We start from the raw sequence: 19480 nt of genomic DNA, 5'->3' as shown, positions 1-19480 counted from the left end.
ACTGTGCTTACTTAGGTCGAGCAAGCTTTTGTGTGCACTTTCCTTTACCTCACCCAAGTGTAATTGTTAAATGCATTCCAGTTTGACTTTAACATATTTCAATGCATACAGGATGTTCTGGATCAAACTCCCTCACCCCAAGCTGCACATCCAGAAATGTAAGTGCTGAACAGTGACTAATCCCATCGCGATGCTCACAGATAATTCAGTGTGAAATGTGGAATGTAAAGCTTAGATGAGAAGTCTAAATTTATATATGTCATTGTTGAGCAAAGATAAAAGGGCAGAAGCTTGCTCATGCTTTATGCCACATACTAAAATGTGCATATATGATGGAAAATGCCCGGGCTGTCAGATCTAAATGCAGGTTAATGCTGGTTTTAGATAAAAATCTCTGTAGTGCCGGCTCAGTAAAATGAGATGCAGAGCATTTCCGTGCAGCGGCGCTACAACATAATGACACTGGAGAGGACGCCCACACGAAAGACAACACTGAACATCAGGGTCATCGTGTGTGCAGGATGCAGACACTAGACTGATATCTGAGATATGGAAAAAAGAGACGTCTTGCTCACGCATGCTTGCTTTGAATGCTAATTGGTTTGTGTTCAGCCACAGTGACACAGAGAGAATGGGTGCAGCTGAGGGTGTGGGACTTCCTGGAATTTAAAAAACTGAGGTGTGCTTTCCAAAGCTTTGTTTAGCGGCATTGTAAGGTTTACTGCAATTGATTAAGGTCAAAAGTCAAACAGGCAAATGAGTGAATGTTGTAGTTTGTAATTTTGTACAGTTTCTGCAGAGAAAAATAACATGAATTCAATTCCAAATGGGGGCGTTGCTACTCGTCACTCAGGTCATGTCCTCTGGATTTTTGTGTTTTAGCAACCTGTGGGTAGCTCTACTCTCAAATTGTTGCTGTTACAGTTTGCAGTGATAACAGTGGCAGATTTTAAAAGGTCACTCTGAGAGATTTTTTAAACATGGGTTGGCAAAAGCAGACTTCCTATTTCTAGCCAGCAAACAGATTTTGCTGGCTGAATTTATATCACTGGTGGATTTTTTTAGCTTTCAGGCTGACTTTAATGTTTCAGGCCAGGACTTTAAGATGAGAATCATGAAAAAGGGTCTTTTAGATATGCACTTGATAGCAACATACGTTATAAAATGCACAAAAAAAAGAGCTACCTTCAGATGATAAGAAATTCCATCTGTCTGCTGATATGCCACCATGCATTACTTTTCCTGGTGAGAGCGTGGTATGTTTTAAACGTTGTGTTACAGATTTTCTACCTCCCCTGCTTACATGTGTCGCTCCTGGCTGTGTCACATGCTGCTGTTATGTCATTGGTTTGTGCTTTGAAAAGGTCAGCGGCAACTGAGGTCTAAGTTGAAATCATAATAAATTAATATTAACTTTGAGCGTAATGCGAGGTGGACTGGAGAAATGACTGATACTGAATGATGTCTGCGTTCTCTAACATTTACATTAGTTTCCAGTGAGACATTATTGAGTACACACAGTGACTTTGCTGTTGTAAACTTTACTGTTGCTGCTCTAGGACCAATATTCAGCTATATTTAAAATATAAATCTTTTCTAATCCTGTTTTGAATTTATTCTTTTTAAAAATGATCATTAAAAAAAATGCAATTCTTTAGTGGTGAAAAAGAACTGGTAAGAGTATTGATAAAGAACTTTAAAGATAAGTGTGTGCATATGAGACAATACTCACCCCCACAGCTGGTTATTGGCTTCACGCTGACTTCATGAGGATGAGCAGATCACAGTTCAAATCCTTCACTGTAAGCCTTGGTAACAATGTTATTTTCTGATTTTTATTTTATTTTATTATTACACACAGGACATCACACTTACTTCATCAGTGAGCATATTTGTCTTACTTTTCTTGCTAATGTCATGAGTGTAATGTGAAAAACTACAACCTGTATGTGTTTTAATAAATGCTGAAACAATAATTGTCTAAAATTATGTGACAATTAGTTTTTAGTCAAATAACATCAAATTTTGTTGATGGAGAACAGCCTAACTCCATGACCACAACTCCTAGAAACTGAGAGAAAATGCAGACTGTTAGTGGAGTGCTACATGGTGTCCATTCCCTGAGTCGGAATCAGATTCAGGAGAGAAAAAGCTGGATCAGTGGATCCTGAATCACCACTCACATGCTGCACAAATGCCCTTTATTACATATGTGAAACCTACAGGAACCTCTTGGAGAGACTTGCCTAAGTAGTCAGGGATGCTTTACGACACTGGTTCCCAACCTAGGGGTCATGAGTCCTTCGTGATAGTAGCCAAAGCTGATGGCCAAATGTCAGGGAGAAAAACACTGAAATTGTGAAAAAAAGAAACCTATAAAGTATGTATGATTGTTAATCATTAAAAAAGTATGAAAAGTTCCTGAATATATCTGGAAAACTCATCTCTGATGCAATATTCAGAGGAAATAATTTGCTTCAAATTCATGAATTAAAGATGCGGTGCGACTTACATGTGAAATTTAAGCTCCAGGTGGGCTCTGTCCATGGTGCTGATATAAACGTTTGTTATGTAGAGCTATAGTACCCATCGTTATAGGCTTCATACTGCAGCCACACCAAACTGTGTAATAGACCCACCGATCCACTAGAGGACAGTGTGTCAGTGCGACGGTTTGCCTCGCCTCAGCGTGAAAAGTACACGCGTGTATGAGGGTGCTGTACCAGCAGGGGGCGATAATGATGGGGGCGAGAGCCAAATGTGATATAAAAGGGTAATAAAGTTCAATAAAGCAATCATGATTTTTTTTTAAAGGAAGTAGTTATTTTAGCCAAACTGTGATCTTTTCCTGAACATAACCAAGTAGTTTTAAATCTAACCAACTGCGACGTCACCTGAAATGTTTCTCTGCAATTGTTACCTGACGGTGTATATTTATTACTGCTAACTTGACTGCAGAATAAAAAGGTGCTGTTTTCATGCTTGGGTGATGCAAAACGTGATGGAGGCACAGTGCACCAGCCGGTGTATTCAAGCTTCGGCTTGAAACCGGGTTGGGCGTGACGCTGCTTATCCGGGCCTGTGAGCAGTGAATTTCCTCTTGATGTCTCCTCGGAGATCAGTTCCATCATTTCCAGCTCCTGAAACAGCGGCATGTAAAAAAATGGTGGGCCTGAAAACTGCTGCTATTCAAGCCGTGTAAGCACAGGTTTCATTTTCTCTCTGGAAAAGCAGCTGCAGCACACCTCAGTCTGAGGAGACTTTCCTCCGGCTCTGGAAATATGAGCTTCAAAATCCAAAATTTTTGAATTTTTACAGTTTTCAATTCTTGTTTTTTTAGAGATATCATCAATACATTTAAATTTGATGACACTTAGGACAGCAAATAACTAATAAATAAGAAGTTCCTAATTTCTTCCCCCAGAATTGAATTCCCATTGGTTCCAATTGTGTGAAATTAGTTCTTATGGAGTTTATGATGCACATCAGAAACGGTAAAACATCAGTAACAGCTACTAAAAAAACATACACTTGCATTAATAATCTTTCTCTGTTAAAACAAACTGAATATACTGTTATACTGATTTACATCATTATGTTTATCCTATCAGATGTTTTTGTTTTTCATGATGATGACTAACAGCACAAACAAGAAGGGAAGGAAAAACCAAACCGTGTCATTAGCTCGCTGCATTTTGTTTGTTTCCGTGGCCCCTCAGCTCTTTCTGCCCTGACAATGACCCAGGCCGGCCCCAGTTACCTGAAAACCCACTTTTCTTTTGAGCTCTAATTTCACTCACCGTGGGAAGTTGTAATTATCGCATTGGGTTACCGAAGCGATCGGCGCTGAGCTGCTCACTCTGTCCCGTTCTCAGAGGTCTGAGCCCAGACCAGTAGATCCAGTAGCTGAGGCCAGGAAATGACTGGGCAGAAACAGTTGCTGGAGTATCCATGGATGCTAATCTGGGAGTGTTTTTCATCTTGATCAAGACCATCACAGACCAACCACTGACTCTGGATTTACACAGGATGGAGACACAAACATAAAAGTGGAAAGTCCTTGTGTAAATAGTTTAAAAATATATTTTGCTGCCACATTTAAGAGCAAACTGAAATGAAATTAGCTTCACAGAATAAAAACATGACAGATAAAAGAGAAATCTCTGAAAGAATGTGTTGTACTAACAGCTGGTCTGTACTTTCATACATAAGGAGCATTACTAATGGACATACTTACACGGTATTAAACACGTCAGATGTTCTTTTACTGTTTTCTGTCAATAAAAGAACCTTTGGGTGTCTTTGTTTATGAGGTAAATACAGACAGTGAGGCCTCAGGGCTGAGCCTGAGAGCCCTGCTGCACATCAACAGAGCGCCATCTAGTGACAGGAATGGAAACTACCATTCATCAGCCAAACAAAGACACTGATTTTACTGAGATGTGTTCACGATTCTGTTAGTAATAAGTGCAACATGTTGAAGATACAGCTGCAGCTGGAGGAGTGACATGGTTTCAGACAAAGAACAGGGAAGTCCGCAGTGGTCACGTCTTGTCCAGGCTCTGATGGAGGATAGATGGCCTCATAAATATCCTGTCAGGGGAGAGCAAACAGAGTCAGACGATAAAACACGGCTGCAAAAGAGAGTCTGATTTACAATGGACTGCTGTAACGATGTGAAAAACAAACAAGTAAGCAGAGGACGGCAGCCAATGACAAAGGCTGCTGGGAGATGGGTGGGATGGAGCCATCTGACGGTCTGTCTGCACCACACTGTAAAGATGTTTGGCAGAACAGTAAATAACTCTGCAAAGCCTCTGCTGTGCAATCAATCTGTGTTTTATTTGATTTTCTATGGCAGTGGCATTAAATGCACTCAGATAACAGGTCCAAAGTACTTACTTGATTTTTGTAGCATCTGGAAAGGACATACAGTGATGTGGACTTTCACAAACAGCGTGGAGTCTGGAAACCACATGGAACATAGAAATATGGAAGCCCATAAGGGACTAAATTAAAATGATAATGCAAATTTGAATTTTTTTTAAAGTATAACACAGACTTACAATGAATTAGATTAGAGAATTAGAGAGTAATAAAGATTCATAAGGCACACACACTCAAAAAGATGATATAAGATCGATGTTTTTGCTGTTTCTCTTGTTGTGTTTATATAGATCAGAGGAAATGTACATAACATTTAATGCTGGTGTTGAACATGAGGCCCTGTGTGTAAAACCAGCAGTAACTGTTTTATTACGGCTAAAAAGTTGTTAAGCTAATTCTTTTTGCACTACCGTTTACATTTGCACTATTACATTCTCAATGTTTCATTGTTTAGATTGTACAGTTTTTACTTAGTTTGTACAGTTTTTATTTAGATTGTACAGTTTTTACTTACTTAGTTTGCACAGTTTTTATTTATCTCTTTTTTAATATATGTCCTGTCACAAAGGGTTGAAGAGTAACGCAATTTCCATTCTCTGCTTGTCCTGTACATACTGCAGAATTGACAGTAAAGCTGACTTTGACTTTGACTTTGACTAAAAATACCCCAATAAGATGCCTACAAGCATAAAAAGCAAGTGTAAAAATCAGATGCATGGAACAATGAGTGTAACAATCAATTAATAAAAGGATGGAAAAGTATCTGCAAGTATTTTTCACCGACTTTGTCACGAACTTTTAAACTGCTTTTTCTCTTTAACACCGATTTTAAGCCTTTTTTGTAACCTGGTTCAGTTCGGGTAAATTTGTCTGTGTGTGTGTTTTTATGTGTATGCAGCTTGATTTATGTATGCATGAAATAGACATGCAGGGTTTCTGTCGTCTTCACTGAACAATAATCAATACTGATTAACACTGGGGAATTTGTTTCCGGCGCTAACGGGCGCTCAGTAACTGTAGGTGTGTGTCTCTTGAACTTCAGGTTCCCAGGTAATAAATTTAAGATGTTAATTCATGACAGCACAACAGAGAAGTTTAAAATGACACCCACAGGGAGAACAATTCTTCTCAGGACAGCAGGATTCAACACAGGACCAGGTGACGCACCTGTCCTCACAGGTAAGACACAACTTTAGATTTCTGTTGCGGGAGATGCTTGTAATAAAATGTATTTATCATGATTAGTGTATGAAGAGAAATTCCTTTAGATTTCCACATATTTTTTTGATACTTTACAGGAATTTTCTGCTGCTACAACAGAGAATAAACCCAGACATGACAGTTTCTTACAGCCTTGAAGTGGCCAATGTGAGATTTGGTGGCTTCTCCAAGCTTCTGTTCAGGTGGAAGGGAAGCATCTACAGGCTGCTTTATAAAGAGCTTCTGGTGTTTTGTGGAGTTTATTTGTTTTTCAGTTTGTTGTACAGGTAAATTAACTGATTTCATCCTTTTATTCTGCTGTTTGCTGCAGTATGATAAGAGTGTCTGTGGCTGGCAGGTAATAATTTAACAATAATCCAATGCAATAACTCTCTGTATATAATTTACGTAGCCTTCTATAGTTGATTTTTATCATATCTTTATTTTCCTCACAGATTGATGCTCACATCAAGGCAGCAGGATCTATTTGAGCGTGTCGCCCTTTACTGTGATCAGTTCACCAACACCAGCTTCATCCCAGTTCTGTTTGTACTGGGTGAGTCTGACTGAAGTCTGTCCTGACACAAGCCAAACGTGAAGACGAGTCACCATAATTCATATTGTTTTCTCGCAGGTTTCTATGTGACCACGGCCTTTAATCGGTGGTGGGGTCAGTACAGCAGCTTCCCGCTGCCTGATAACCTGATGATGGTGGTGTCTGGGAACGTCCACGGGGCAGACGAGAGGGGTCGCCTGCTGCGACGAACGCTCATGAGATACGCCAACCTATCTTCAGTTCTTATCCTCCGCTCCATCAGCACCAGAGTTCACAAGCGCTTCCCAACTTTGGAGCACATAGTGGAGGCTGGTAAGAACAACAGTGGAGAGAAATCAAGCACATGGACACTTTAGCTGAACATTTCCAAGATTTTTTACTTCAAATTATGATATTTATCTTTTTACTGAACTTCTCGAACACCTGAAGTTCTTTAGTTACTCTTAACAGTGTGGTTTTGCTGGTTTAATATACAGAAATTTAAGTTACCCAGAAGAAAAGATGAACAGGGATGTTGTTGTTTGCAGAACTGACTATAAACCTTTTTATACTTCCTTATCTGAAATATTAATATTAATAATAATAAATGTAATAGCAATTTTCAAAATAAAGTTAAAATTTGCTTTACATGGTTGAACCAGGATTAAAACATTTCAGGACTGCAATGAGACAAATAAAATCACACAATTAAAGTAATACTTAAATTAAAAGGAATAAAACAACAACAACAACAATAACGCTAAAAATATAAGCCATGCTGGAAAGAGGTTACTGATTGTGCAGCCTCAGATCTTCAGGCAGGAAGTTGAGGAAAATCCGGGTCAGAGAAATTCAACAGTATGTATATTCTAAAACTCTCTGGATCACAGGTTTCTACTACATCCATCCAGTTTGCACCAAACTGTCGAATCTCTGCAGGATTCATGACGACACACGAGCTGAAACATTATGAGTCGCTGCACTCTGACTTCAACAAGTACTGGATGCCTCTGACTTGGTTCTCAAACCTGGCATCCAAAGCGAGAGAAGAGGGTCGAGTGAGGGATGACATCGCTTTGAGACTGCTGATGGATGTGAGCGTTTACTTTATACTCACTATATGTACAATATAGGAATGAGAAATTCTGAAGAAAACTCCCACCTGAAGCTCCAGGCTGTCTACGTATTCTGTATAACCATAAATGCATAATATGTGTTTGTAACTGTAGGAGCTGAATAAGTACAGAGCCAAGTGCAGCCTCCTGTTCCACTATGACTGGATAAGCATCCCTCTGGTCTACACTCAGGTAGGATCAGGAGCTTGAAGGTCTACATTTCTACCTCATTTGATGGCCATTTAGCTTCTTTAAGTTTAGTTCTGAAATATAGCCACACTTTTATATATACAAAATATATCCAAGAATATATCCAAGATGCATCACAAAACTTGATCAGTGCCTTGTTTCTTTTATCTGTGCAGGTAGTCACTATAGCAGTTTACTCTTTCTTTGCCTTCTGCGTGATTGGCCGACAATTTCTGAACCCTGAGAAGGGCTACAAGGATCACAAGGTGGACATGTATGTTCCTGTTTTCACCCTGCTGCAGTTCTTCTTCTACGTCGGCTGGCTCAAGGTGAGGCGACACATTCATGCTTCACGCACTGGACAGATTTTGTTTTGCGTCTGTCATGAAAGAGGGATTTCATTTCCATTCTGTAGGTGGGGGAGCTGATCATCAATCCATTTGGTGAGGATGATGACGACTTTGAAACCAACCAGCTGATTGACCGAAACATTCAGGTTCAGGCTTCTCTGCGATGCAACCACTCATAACACATATGAGTCATGAATCATTTTAATGCTGTTGCTGTCTCCTGCAGGTGTCGATGCTGGCTGTAGATGACCTGTACCAAAACCTGGCTCCAATTGTGAAGGACAAGCACTGGGCGCAGAGACATTTCTCCATCCCTTACACTCTGTCCACAGCAGCAGAGACTCTCAAACCAGCCTTCAAAGGCTCCACCTTTGACATGAGGTGAGTTTTACCACTTATGTTTCAATGCCTCTTGTTGCTGCTGTAGGGTCCAGTGAACACAGCAAGGACCTGAGCTCAAAACATCTGCTGCATTTGCAGGATGAGTGTGGAGGATCTTGAGATTCACCAGCCTGCAGACACGCCTGCAAAGAAACAGTACTTACCTCTTCAGGGTTCTCTGGGCGATGGTATCGACAGACTTCTGCACAGAGGGAAAGGGATCCTGCGAGGTGGGAGCCTCCCTTCTCTATTGGATGTCTTATCACACTCAAATGAGGAAGATGATGCTGATGCTTCGCCTGACGATGATGTAAATGCCACCAACCACAAAGAACATGACAAGGCATTCATTAAAATTGTAGTGGAACAAAGCTAGTGAAAATTATTGTGATACTGATTGTGATTAAACCACTGTGTGTTTCTGAAACAGCTCTTATTGTATAACATGTTTTTTGATTTGACACATTTTAATTAATTTGTGGAACAAAACGTATTTGTTCTTGCCTGTGAATATTCTCATTCATCCAGGTCATTGTAAGCTTTAGGGCATTCAATCGTTCGCAACTGGACGTCCAGTTGCGAACGATTGAATGCCCTAAAGCTCTGTATTTGTTCTTATATTGTATGTTTGAAGATGAATATGATTATTCAGTGCTTTAACTCTTCATTAATGAGAATATAATATTTTCTAAACATGTATGATCTTAATGCTTGTTTTGTTTTTTTGCCTGTCATCCACATCTGTCCTTCATGATGTGAATCATTCTAATTTCATTCACCTTTATCAGCCAAGTACACGTCAGAAACACTGTAGCAGCCTTAGACATAACAGCAGATATGTTGAAGCAAAGGACCAGTCATACATTTTCCATACAGTATAATTTGCAGAAAATGGTACTCATTTACAGATGAAAGTCATGCAGTAAAAATTTTTATCAACCAAACGCAATTTAACAGTTTTGTCAACAATATATTCTACTTACATTATATAAGATGTACACTATATACGATGATCATATGTATTTTAAGTAAAAATTTGCAATAAGCTACATCTATGGCTGTCAAATAACTAGTGGTTTACAGACTGCAGTGTGGGTGGGATGCTTTTACTTGAATCCACGTGGTCTGCCTGTACACCAGAAAGAGCATAAAACAAAAGCAGTTAAATATTCTGTACGATCATATTACATTAATTTTGTGATGGGTACAATCCACCCCTAATGTGCAGGCCAGGTGTGTACAAATCTGTCAAATAATACAACAGCGCTCTGTTTTAAACATGTGGAAGGAAGGATTAATAACGGCAAGAGTTTTATTTTGAAATGCAAACGACGGAAATCCGAGAGGGTCAAAAGTGCCTTCTGCTCTTCCGCGTTGTCAGATATCCAAAGTAATTCACACCGATAGCTGGTTTCATTTAAGGTTCTTGTCGGCAGTTTGGGTATGTTAACAGTTAATACTTCTAGGCATCACTCTGCTTTTTAGCTCATAAAAGATTTTCTCTACTCAACTTCTGAATGAAATTGAGGTGGCTTGCCAACCGTTTTTCTGGTAAAAGCTAACGTATCGTTAACGCCGCAAGATACGCTAATTTACCAAACACCTGGTTAGCTTGCTAATGTTAGCTTACTAACTTCTTATGGCTTAGAGTGAATCGATACTTTTCTTACTGTGTCAGCGCAGTTTGGTCGATGATTAGCGGATTTTTGACCTTTTGGACACCTAACACACCCAGTGAAAGAGAGCTGGAAGTCAAATTAGTTCATTGGATTTGGCTGCTGTTTAGTGGATCCTGTCTTTCTCACGAATATTCGCTTTTGTTTGGTTTGTTTGGCAGGAGCATCCCCTCGCAACCAGGCAGGAAAACAAAAGCAGGACAGTGGTGTGATGTCAGCTGACGCCCCCATGCTGTTGAGCTGCTGAGCTGCTGACTGTCACCTCCAACACCACCACCACCACCATCAGCATGTCTGTGGGCGACAACCCTCACCTGCTGCTTGGCAGGATCCGCTTCCTGAACAGATGCATTGAGTGTTTCAAGAGGAGCGAGCCGCTGCCGGAGTGCCTGTGTTATGTCCCCAAAGAGGTGTGCTACAAAATCTGCAAGGATTCATCGTCCACCTCCACCACCTCTTCCGGAGGAGCTGCAGGAGGCTCCATCGTAGGAAAAACGCTCGTCTCCGTCTTTGAAAATCCACACCAAACCCCACACATAAAGAAATTATGCAAGTACAACATTGAACCAAAGAAAGGGACATGCATCCGGACCACGGGAGACGAATACCGCAACAGCCAGGGTCTGTGGGTCAAAATCATTAAGGTAAGCTTCTGTCTGTCTGCAAGGTTACATCATCTTGCAAATCAGGTGATTACCTGTAAAAGAAACATGATGATGGCCACACTGCTGCAGCTTCTGTATTTTTTTGTGTAAGACTTCTCCTTACTTTACTGCACTGATTTTAATACATTACATTCCTTTACTCTGTACCAGTGGGTGTGTGCAATATGCACGTTGTCATCACGTTTACATCTTGTTGTCTACTTGTTTGGTTGTAGAAGTCTTCCCATGTTATTTGAAAACCTGCTATAGCTATGGAAATTGAGTATTGTTTTTTAGCTATTGACATGATTTTGCAAAACTATTTCTAAATTGTAGAAAATGTCATGAAGTTGTTTTTTTTTTTTTTTTTTTGCATAATACTGGTCATCTTACAACAACAATGTTGTATGAATTCAGAATTGACCAGCTTGGCTCTTTGTTGAGTTTGCACACTCTCTTTGTGACTGCATGGGTTTCTTCCTGGTTTTCTAGGCTCATGCCACAGTCCAAAGTCATGTGGGATAGGTTAACGGGCAATCCTCCAAAAGATATGCCAGTATAGATAATAGCTGGATGGAGAGTTGAGTTGTGACCACATCAAAATAAAAATGCAGGAGGACAAGAAAGAAGGTCATCTGCTCATTGTGATGTTTGTTTTTCTACATTGTATAATCCTGCTTCTTCCTCTTCCGCGATGATGGTTTTATTATCTTTTAATTCAGTTTTTATGATTTTAAATGTGGCTTAGGGCTGCACATGTTGATTAATGATCCATGTCTGTGTCCAGGAGCAGATGGAGGAGCACCGTCAAGGCATTGAGCTGGAGGAAGGCTGGATCCTGGTGTGTAAACACACCGAGGGAGGCGACAGGTTGGTCCCCGTGGAGTCACCAGAGACCGTCAGCAGACAACAGCAGCTCTTCGGCTACGACCACAAGCCCTGCAACAGGTGGGAGCAGGTGGTGAATGTGGAGAATGCGTTTTACGTGGGCTCCAAACCCAGAATCGCTGAGAGTGACGACAACGCCATCCAGAAGCTAAGGTGAGCGTGTTTGCGTTAAATCAAACTATTAAGATTTAAGTTAAGACTTGGTGGGTTGTGTTTAGACAGCAGCAGATTGTCAAATTAAGCTGTTGTTGAACGCAAACCTTTAAGGTATGTCCCTCCAACCTGGACGTATGAATGCGACGAGGACCTGGTGCACTACTTCTGCGACCACATAGGGAAAGAGGATGAGAACCTGGGAAGTGTGAAGCAGTGCGTGACCAGCATCGATGTTTCTTCATATTCTGTGAGTTACATACACTCAAACAGTCAAGATCAGTGATTCTCAACCTTTTTCCTTAAGCAGCCCGTTTTCTATCACTGAGTAACCAGTAACAAAACAATTTAATCAATTAAATTTACTTTTCACCACAGAAATCAATGAAATACTCAGACATAGACCTGCTGTATACTGTGGAATTTAAAAAGACTGGTAGCACTTTATATGAAGGTACACCATATTGGCTCTTTAACAGCTTCCTTACTTAATATCAATAAACAGTAATTAGGAGGTTATTGAGGGAACACTATTTGTTAATGACCTCGTAATTGTAGAATATGGTAATGTAGAATAAGGGATTAATTAGGGCTTTGTAATGACTCATAAAGAGCCAGTATGTGACTAATATACATGCTATTAAGCAAATTGTTAATGGTGAATATATGTACCTTAATATAAAGTATTGCTGAAAGGTGGCCAGTGGTCTCGACAGTCAGACCTTCCAAAAAAAAAATCAGGATTTAAGGCTTCAAGTATGAATTGGCAGTTGTGTGCATTTTCTAGTCAAGAAAAGCTATTAAAATAAAGCTGCATGAATATTAAAACCAATCAAGCATTCATTCTGTTTATTGTCTGATTTTCACTTCAGTGACATTACAGATATGACAGAAATAGTACATGATGATTGTCAAAGTGAGCGGTATGTCCCTGTAAAAAAACATGAAGTTATAAATGTGTACTTTTGTCAGTGATTGAAGGAACTGATATTTGCTGACAGGACGATCCCAGTGGAGGGGTGAGCTGTCTGACAGACGGTGACATTGAGACGTACTGGGAGAGCGACGGCATGCAGGGACAACACTGGATCCGCCTGCACATGAAGAGAGGCACTGTGGTCAAGTAAGGAGCTGAGCAACAACGGTCAGATACAAACAAAAAATGAATGAATTGGCTTTTCCCTGCTCAAAACGCTTCTTATTACATCAGCCTTTAAAAACCCACTATTGGTCGACCTGCAGTCGTTATTCGACTGCTTGGACTTTAGCCACCTGATGTATAGATGTGGCCAGATATTCACCTCCTGTGTCACACCATCATTTATTAACTCACACAGGGTTTCTGAACTGACCTGATTACATTTACGTCAGCTAAATAATGAGCAGTTATATTTGATGCGGGACCATTTCAGTCACTGCAGTGTAATATAAAATGCAGAGTTCAGTATGTTAACATGTGATCGTCATTTTACAAAACCGTGGTACCACACTCACATTTTGTATTAATTATTCATGGTCACTCAAACAGGATGTGCACACTGAGCCACAAGTTTTATATGTTAATATATGTGGACACATCTCTGTTGTGTATAACACTCTTCTGTTTTTGCTCTCCAGTAAGCTGATTCTGACGGTGGACTCCACAGACGATAACTACATGCCCAAACGAGTCACGGTTTTTGGAGGAGAGGGGGACAACCTGAAGAAGCTGAGTGACGTCACCATAGACGAGTGAGCCTTTTCAAAAGAACATATTTCACTAAAAACTTGCAGGGTTTCAAAGGCATGATTCAGATTACAGTGTATGAGCTTTCGAAATAAGAAGAATGTCTTATTGCACTCATTTTGTTTGAAGCTGTTGTCCGACAATGTTTTGCATCAGGATTTAATATTTCAAGGCAGGATGACCCAGATAGGGGAATCATAGTATATTATTATAACTCACTACCTTTTGATATTATTTAGTGCATGTTATGTTATGTTGTTCTAGGCCTGTTGATGCTTTGCTGAAGAATCAGAATCTAGTTTCTCTTGCTAAAAGTAGAAAAATGAAAGTGTAATGTGTTATAATGAAGTGTAACTCCCTGCCACACGGAGCCAATTTATCTGTAAATACTAGGAATTTACTCTTCCTCAGTGAGTTTGACGGCAGTCGCTTTGAACTACCTCTGCTCCTTTTTGCCTCTAAGCAACCTGATTGGAGAAGTATGTGTGCTGGAGGACATGACGTCTCACCTGCCTGTAATTGAGGTTCGGATTGAGGAATGTAGAGGTAAGGTTTTCAGCATGTTTCTCTATTTATTTAACCAGATATTTCCTGTGATTTAAACACTGTAGTACATTTTCTTTGACTGCACAAGCCTCTATAGTGACGAACCTTTTAACAATGATTTTTCTCTCCTCTGGTTTTTACAGATGAGGGGATAGACGTCCGGATCCGAGGCTTGAAGATCAAGTCGTCATGTGAAAGAGACCTGGGTCTGAATGCTGATGTTTTCCAGCCCTCTAACCTGGTGCGCTACCCCCGTCTGCAGGGCAACACGTCTGACGTCCTGTACCGCAGAGCACTGGTCATCCAGAGGTAGAGCAGCGTTTATCTTACTGCCAGCAGTCTCACAGTCATAAGAAATAGATTATGTCCAGTGCATGTGGAGAAGGTTTTAGAAAGGTCATTAAAATTTGTTTCTCATCAACCAGTGACATAATTATGGCGAAATTACAGCTCAAAAGTTTTCAAATCTCAGACATACAAGTCAGATTCAGATTGTCTTTATTTGTTTTAAGCATGAAGTATGTCTCAGTGTCTGTGGTGGTTTTTCCTCTTCTGTCTCGCTCTCTGCAGGTTCATCTGTCTTTTGGACAGTGTGCTTCCACATTTGGTACCGGCCTGGGACCACAGCCTGGGTACCTTCAACCAGATCAAAGTGAGTCATCATGAACATAGAATAGAATAGAATAGAATATACAATACGGGCATTGAATAATTATTAAGTAAAAAGCAGCAATAAACCCCAATCAGCTGCTCTTTACTCATTTTTAACGGCTACCAGATTTTAGTATGTTTGCAGTATGGACCTGGGTGGCTTTTCTTAAATCATTAAATCAAACATTATGATAACCATTTCTGAAAAGATCACAATGTCATAGTATTATATAATTATTGTCATTATTATTAATATCAGTTACAATGACCCTTAAAGGAGAGAAAAACTTTTTTTTTTGGTTTTTTGGTTTAACAGATATTTTATTATAATTTCCCAAGGTTTTATGTCCTGTATTTTTTAATGACACTAATACAGTAGAATTCAATACCATAGATAAGTGAATGTACATAGAGTTAACCATGATAACCACTGATTTTATGTGAGCTGATATATGACTGAATCTCTATAACTTGAGACACAAACTCTGTAAGCTGCTAAACTGAAACTCCACTCCAAAGTGTTTTTACTTACTTTGGCACCCTCTAGAACATTAAGCAGTTGCTGCTGCTGTCCAAGCGCCGCTCAGCACTCATCACCCAGTGCCTGAAGGACTCCGAGACCGTTAAGCCGAACTTCATGCCCCGACTGTACATCAACCGACGTCTGGCCATGGAGCACAGGGACAACCCCTCTCTGGACCCCAGCTGCAAGAACGCTGTGTTAAGTCAGGTATAAAAGTCTGTCTGAGTGGTGATATCGCTTCCTCACTGTCAGACTAGACTCTTATTGTTGCCTTGAAGTGGGAAGCATAGAATTTACTAATAAACGTCCATGTGTTGAGATTTATGTGTGCTTAAATTAGTGTTTGTGGATTCTGGTTTGAGATGCATGTGCCAGTTTTCATGAGTTTGTTCATTTTTCCATCTATCACATTATGGATGCTGTGACTGTTGCCTCATGCTTTTCGTTTCTCTCCTGGCAGGTGTATGAAGGTCTCAAGCCATCTGACAAATTTGAGAAGACTCTGGATTACAGGTGTGCATTTTTAGGCTAGCATCTCAGGCATGTGCCCAATGTTTTTAGCATGGATATGACCGTAACTCAAGGGATGTCAGATCTAAATCTACCGTCTTTCCTCTTGGTTTGGCAGATGGCCCGCTCGCTATGACCAGTGGTGGGAATGTAAGTTCATTGCAGAGGGAATCATTGACCAGGGAGGAGGATTTCGGGACAGCCTGGCAGACATGTCTGAGGAGCTATGCCCCAGCTCAGCTGAGTGTCCGATGCCTCTGCCGTTCTTCAGCCGTACGTCCAACCAGGTAATTACTCACCATCACTGCCTTCACACAGTGAACATTAGACTGCACTCCAGTGTCCTGATTGGTTGAACTTTGTCTTGACCTGACCTTTGCTGATCTCTCAGGGTGCCGTAGAAGCAAGAGATTACTACGTCCCCAACCCGTCCTGTAAAGAGTTTGCTAAGTATGAGTGGATTGGTCAGCTCATGGGAGCTGCGCTCAGAGGAAAAGACTTCTTGGTGAGTGATGCACACTCTCCACCTGCTGTAGCTCAGAAACATCACTACAAAGTAAGACTGAGTAGGTGTAGAGACTTGATTTTCTGGCATCTTCTGTGTCCAATCCTGCAGGTCTTGGCTCTGCCCGGGCTGGTGTGGAAGCAGCTGACTGGAGAGGCTGTCAGCTGGAATAAAGATTTCCCTGCTGTGGACTCAGTGCTGGTGAGGACGTTCAAATTGTTACAACTGCTTAACAGTCACATAAATGTCAATTTTAGCAAATGTTTTTATGTCCAACACTTCAAATCAAAAACATTCTTTGGTACAATTGTCATCAATAATTTATACTTTTCTCTTGACACCCTAATCTATTGCACAGATTCAAATGTACTTAAGGATCAACAAATGTTATTGTGTGGTACTTTAAGAGCTTTGAACTTAACAAATTTCCTTTACTGCATGCCACACCCTCTTCTGTGTTTTCTGTTTCTGCATTCAGATGAAGAATAACTGAGGACCTGCTGTCTGGTGTGGCCAGTAATTCTTCTTTTCTTAGTCATTGTCTTAACTTAAATTTGAATGTGTGTTCAGGTAAACCTGCTGGAGGCCATTGAGAACATGGACCGGGAGACGTTTGAGTTCAGGTTTGGTGAGGAGCTGGTGTACACCACCCTGACGAGTGACGGCCAGATGGTGGACCTCATTCCCGGAGGCAGTAATGTGGCCGTTCGCTATGAGGACCGCAGCGAGTTCATCCGCCTGGTGCAGAAGGCTCGGCTAGAGGAGAGCAAGCAACAGGTAAGACTTCAGCTGTAGCTGCTTCAGGTGTGTTTAGAATGTCTCTTGTTGCAGGTACTGTTATTTGTCAGTATGAACTCATCCAGTAATCATGGTGCTATAGAGCTACCAAATCACTGAAGTGTGTGCATGTGGCTGATTATCTGTATGTGTATTACAGATTGCAGCCATGCAAGCGGGGCTGCTGAAGGTGGTTCCTCAGGCGGTGCTGGACCTGCTCACCTGGCAGGAAGTGGAAAAGAAAGTGTGTGGAGACCCCGAGATCACTGTGGAAGCCCTGAAACGACTCAGTGAGTGCCAACCTGACTTTTAGTCTAGCACCATTAGTGGGTTAGATTTTTAGTTTTTCCACTATTAGCTCAGCCTCGGCTATACTTTGTGTTTAGTGTTAATTAGCAAATGAAAGCTTGCTAACATGCTAATCGAAGGCATTGAACATGGCAAACATTGCTAAACATGAGCATGTTAGCATGCTCACGTTAGCTTTAAAATGGAGTCCTCTAATGTCAACAAATGAACAGCAACCACCATAGTAATTGATTGATTGAAGATCTTCTTCAATTAAACACAGCAGTAAGGACTGTGTATCATTGTAGTGCATTAATGTTGCTTCTCTCACCCTTCCAGCACACTATGAGGACCTGGAACAAAGTGACGTCAGAGTCCAATACTTATGGGAAGCACTGACGAACTTCACCAATGGTCAGTTCACTGTTTGTCAACATTTACAGACCGTGTCAACTGTAGTGAATGTCTTTTCCAACATGACATATTAACTACATAGTTTGAAACCTTTAGAGTGTGTTGATGTATTTGGTAATCTGAAAATAAACACCTCTGCATACGTGATGAGATGAGGACTATGAACTGACATTATTGGTGAGAAATAAATGACTGATGATGTTGAATTTTGTTTTCAGAGGATCGCAGCAGGTTTCTGAGGTTTGTAACTGGTAGAAGTCGTCTTCCCGCGCCAATCTATGTCTTCCCGGACAAACAAGGGTCAGTGCAAGTGCAAAATAATGACAAATTAGCAAAAAAAACTAATTTAGAAAACTTTAAATTCTGTTCAGTTTCTCTATTTTCAAATGTTGTCTTGTTTTCTGATTTAGCTCTGAAACAACTGATGCACTTCCTCAGTCCTCCACATGTTCCAGCACTCTTTATTTACCCAACTACCCAAGGTATACTAATGTTCTGTGCTTTGTATATAGATAAACTGTTACTATATATTGTAGTGTATATTTAATATACACTTGTGCTTAATATGTACTGTATGCATTGCCACACTGAGCTTTGATACAAACCTGTTTTTGTTTTATGGTGCAATAGCAAGATATGAATGTAGTAACGTTACATTTATTACCTCACATCCTTATCTCTCCTCTTGTTCTTTCTGACCTGCAGTGCAAAGGTCTGTGAGGAGAAACTACGTTATGCAGCATACAACTGTGTGGCCATTGATACAGACATGAGCCCCTGGGAAGAGTGATGTCTATGCCGCTTCACTGAATAAACTTTACAATCACTGTTGAATGGAGAAATCTTGCCAAGTTTATCACCATATCATACAGTATATCACAACTGCCAATTAATCCTAGCTGTATATAATAAAGAACTATATGGAACATGGGAACGACTTTTGGTGTTTTTATTAAAGACTTTTTTTGTTTCTTGACTGAAACACAGACTGTTTGTTTAAATTTGTTTTTAAAAGTTGTTACAGGCTTGTCATTGTTAGTGGGACATTATAAGAATGTGTTTCTCCATGAATATTCTATAAATAAATGGTAAGCAGCACATCATGAGAAAATAAGCATTTTCAGAGGTTACTGATATTAAAAATTCATTAACATTGTACAGTATTTGTATTAAATGAACTGGTGATAGCAGTAAGTAATTTTATGAACATCAAATCACTGCAGTCAGAGCATGAAAATACAAAAACATCTTTATTTTCATTTGGGACACTAAACCAGATTTTCAGTAAAAAGTATAATTCAAAATGCAGAATTCTAAATTAACTTACGTCACATGGCAAGGAACACATACTAAAACAATATTAAAATAATAAAAAATGAAAAGAATGTTGACACCAAACGTTCATCCATGACCTCGAAAGTAGTAGTTTGATAAATTAACTTTACTGAATGTCCTCATACTAGCTTTCAACAGACAAAATAAAACTTTTATCTAGCCTAATTAAAAAGTAAATATCTATTTA

The 19480-nt window shown here is 40.1% G+C and overlaps 2 protein-coding genes across 2 annotated transcripts; both read left to right on the top strand.

The window, feature by feature from the left end:
* Positions 1–6222: 6222 nt before the first annotated feature.
* Positions 6223–8661, top strand: best4 (bestrophin 4). Its single transcript, XM_041949782.1, has 8 exons — positions 6223–6374; positions 6543–6643; positions 6722–6955; positions 7562–7716; positions 7852–7929; positions 8103–8255; positions 8342–8422; positions 8503–8661. The coding sequence occupies exons 1-8, from the start codon at positions 6223–6225 to the stop codon at positions 8659–8661; spliced, it is 1113 nt and encodes a 370-aa protein (XP_041805716.1).
* Positions 8662–10009: 1348 nt separating this feature from the next.
* On the top strand, positions 10010–18883 carry hectd3 (HECT domain containing 3). Its single transcript, XM_041949318.1, has 20 exons — positions 10010–10098; positions 10495–10977; positions 11765–12018; positions 12133–12268; positions 13020–13141; positions 13636–13749; positions 14208–14290; positions 14434–14599; positions 14861–14942; positions 15489–15671; positions 15925–15977; positions 16093–16261; positions 16366–16479; positions 16591–16680; positions 17050–17256; positions 17417–17546; positions 17884–17958; positions 18177–18258; positions 18369–18440; positions 18664–18883. The coding sequence occupies exons 2-20, from the start codon at positions 10624–10626 to the stop codon at positions 18746–18748; spliced, it is 2571 nt and encodes an 856-aa protein (XP_041805252.1). The 5' UTR covers positions 10010–10098; positions 10495–10623; the 3' UTR covers positions 18749–18883.
* The last annotated feature ends 597 nt before the right edge of the window (positions 18884–19480 follow it).

Source organism: Chelmon rostratus, chromosome 12 (genome assembly GCF_017976325.1).
Source record: "Chelmon rostratus isolate fCheRos1 chromosome 12, fCheRos1.pri, whole genome shotgun sequence".
Lineage (NCBI taxonomy): Eukaryota > Metazoa > Chordata > Actinopteri > Chaetodontiformes > Chaetodontidae > Chelmon > Chelmon rostratus.
The sequence above is the reverse complement of the archived record's forward strand: the minus strand, read 5'-3'. Positions and strand labels throughout refer to the sequence as shown.

What these genes read in the sequence shown, in the direction of transcription:
- hectd3 (XM_041949318.1), top strand. Translation starts at nt 10,624, where the DNA reads ATGTCTGTGGGCGACAACCCTCACCTGCTGCTTGGCAGGATCCGCTTC. An exon ending in AACGCCATCCAGAAGCTAAG is followed by an intron (nt 12,019 to 12,132) that starts GTGAGCGTGTTT and finishes CAAACCTTTAAG; the next exon opens with GTATGTCCCTCCAACCTGGA. An exon ending in CTGCTGTGGACTCAGTGCTG is followed by an intron (nt 16,681 to 17,049) that starts GTGAGGACGTTC and finishes ATGTGTGTTCAG; the next exon opens with GTAAACCTGCTGGAGGCCAT.
- best4 (XM_041949782.1), top strand. Translation starts at nt 6,223, where the DNA reads ATGACAGTTTCTTACAGCCTTGAAGTGGCCAATGTGAGATTTGGTGGC. An exon ending in TTTTTCAGTTTGTTGTACAG is followed by an intron (nt 6,375 to 6,542) that starts GTAAATTAACTG and finishes TTTTCCTCACAG; the next exon opens with ATTGATGCTCACATCAAGGC. An exon ending in CCCAGTTCTGTTTGTACTGG is followed by an intron (nt 6,644 to 6,721) that starts GTGAGTCTGACT and finishes GTTTTCTCGCAG; the next exon opens with GTTTCTATGTGACCACGGCC.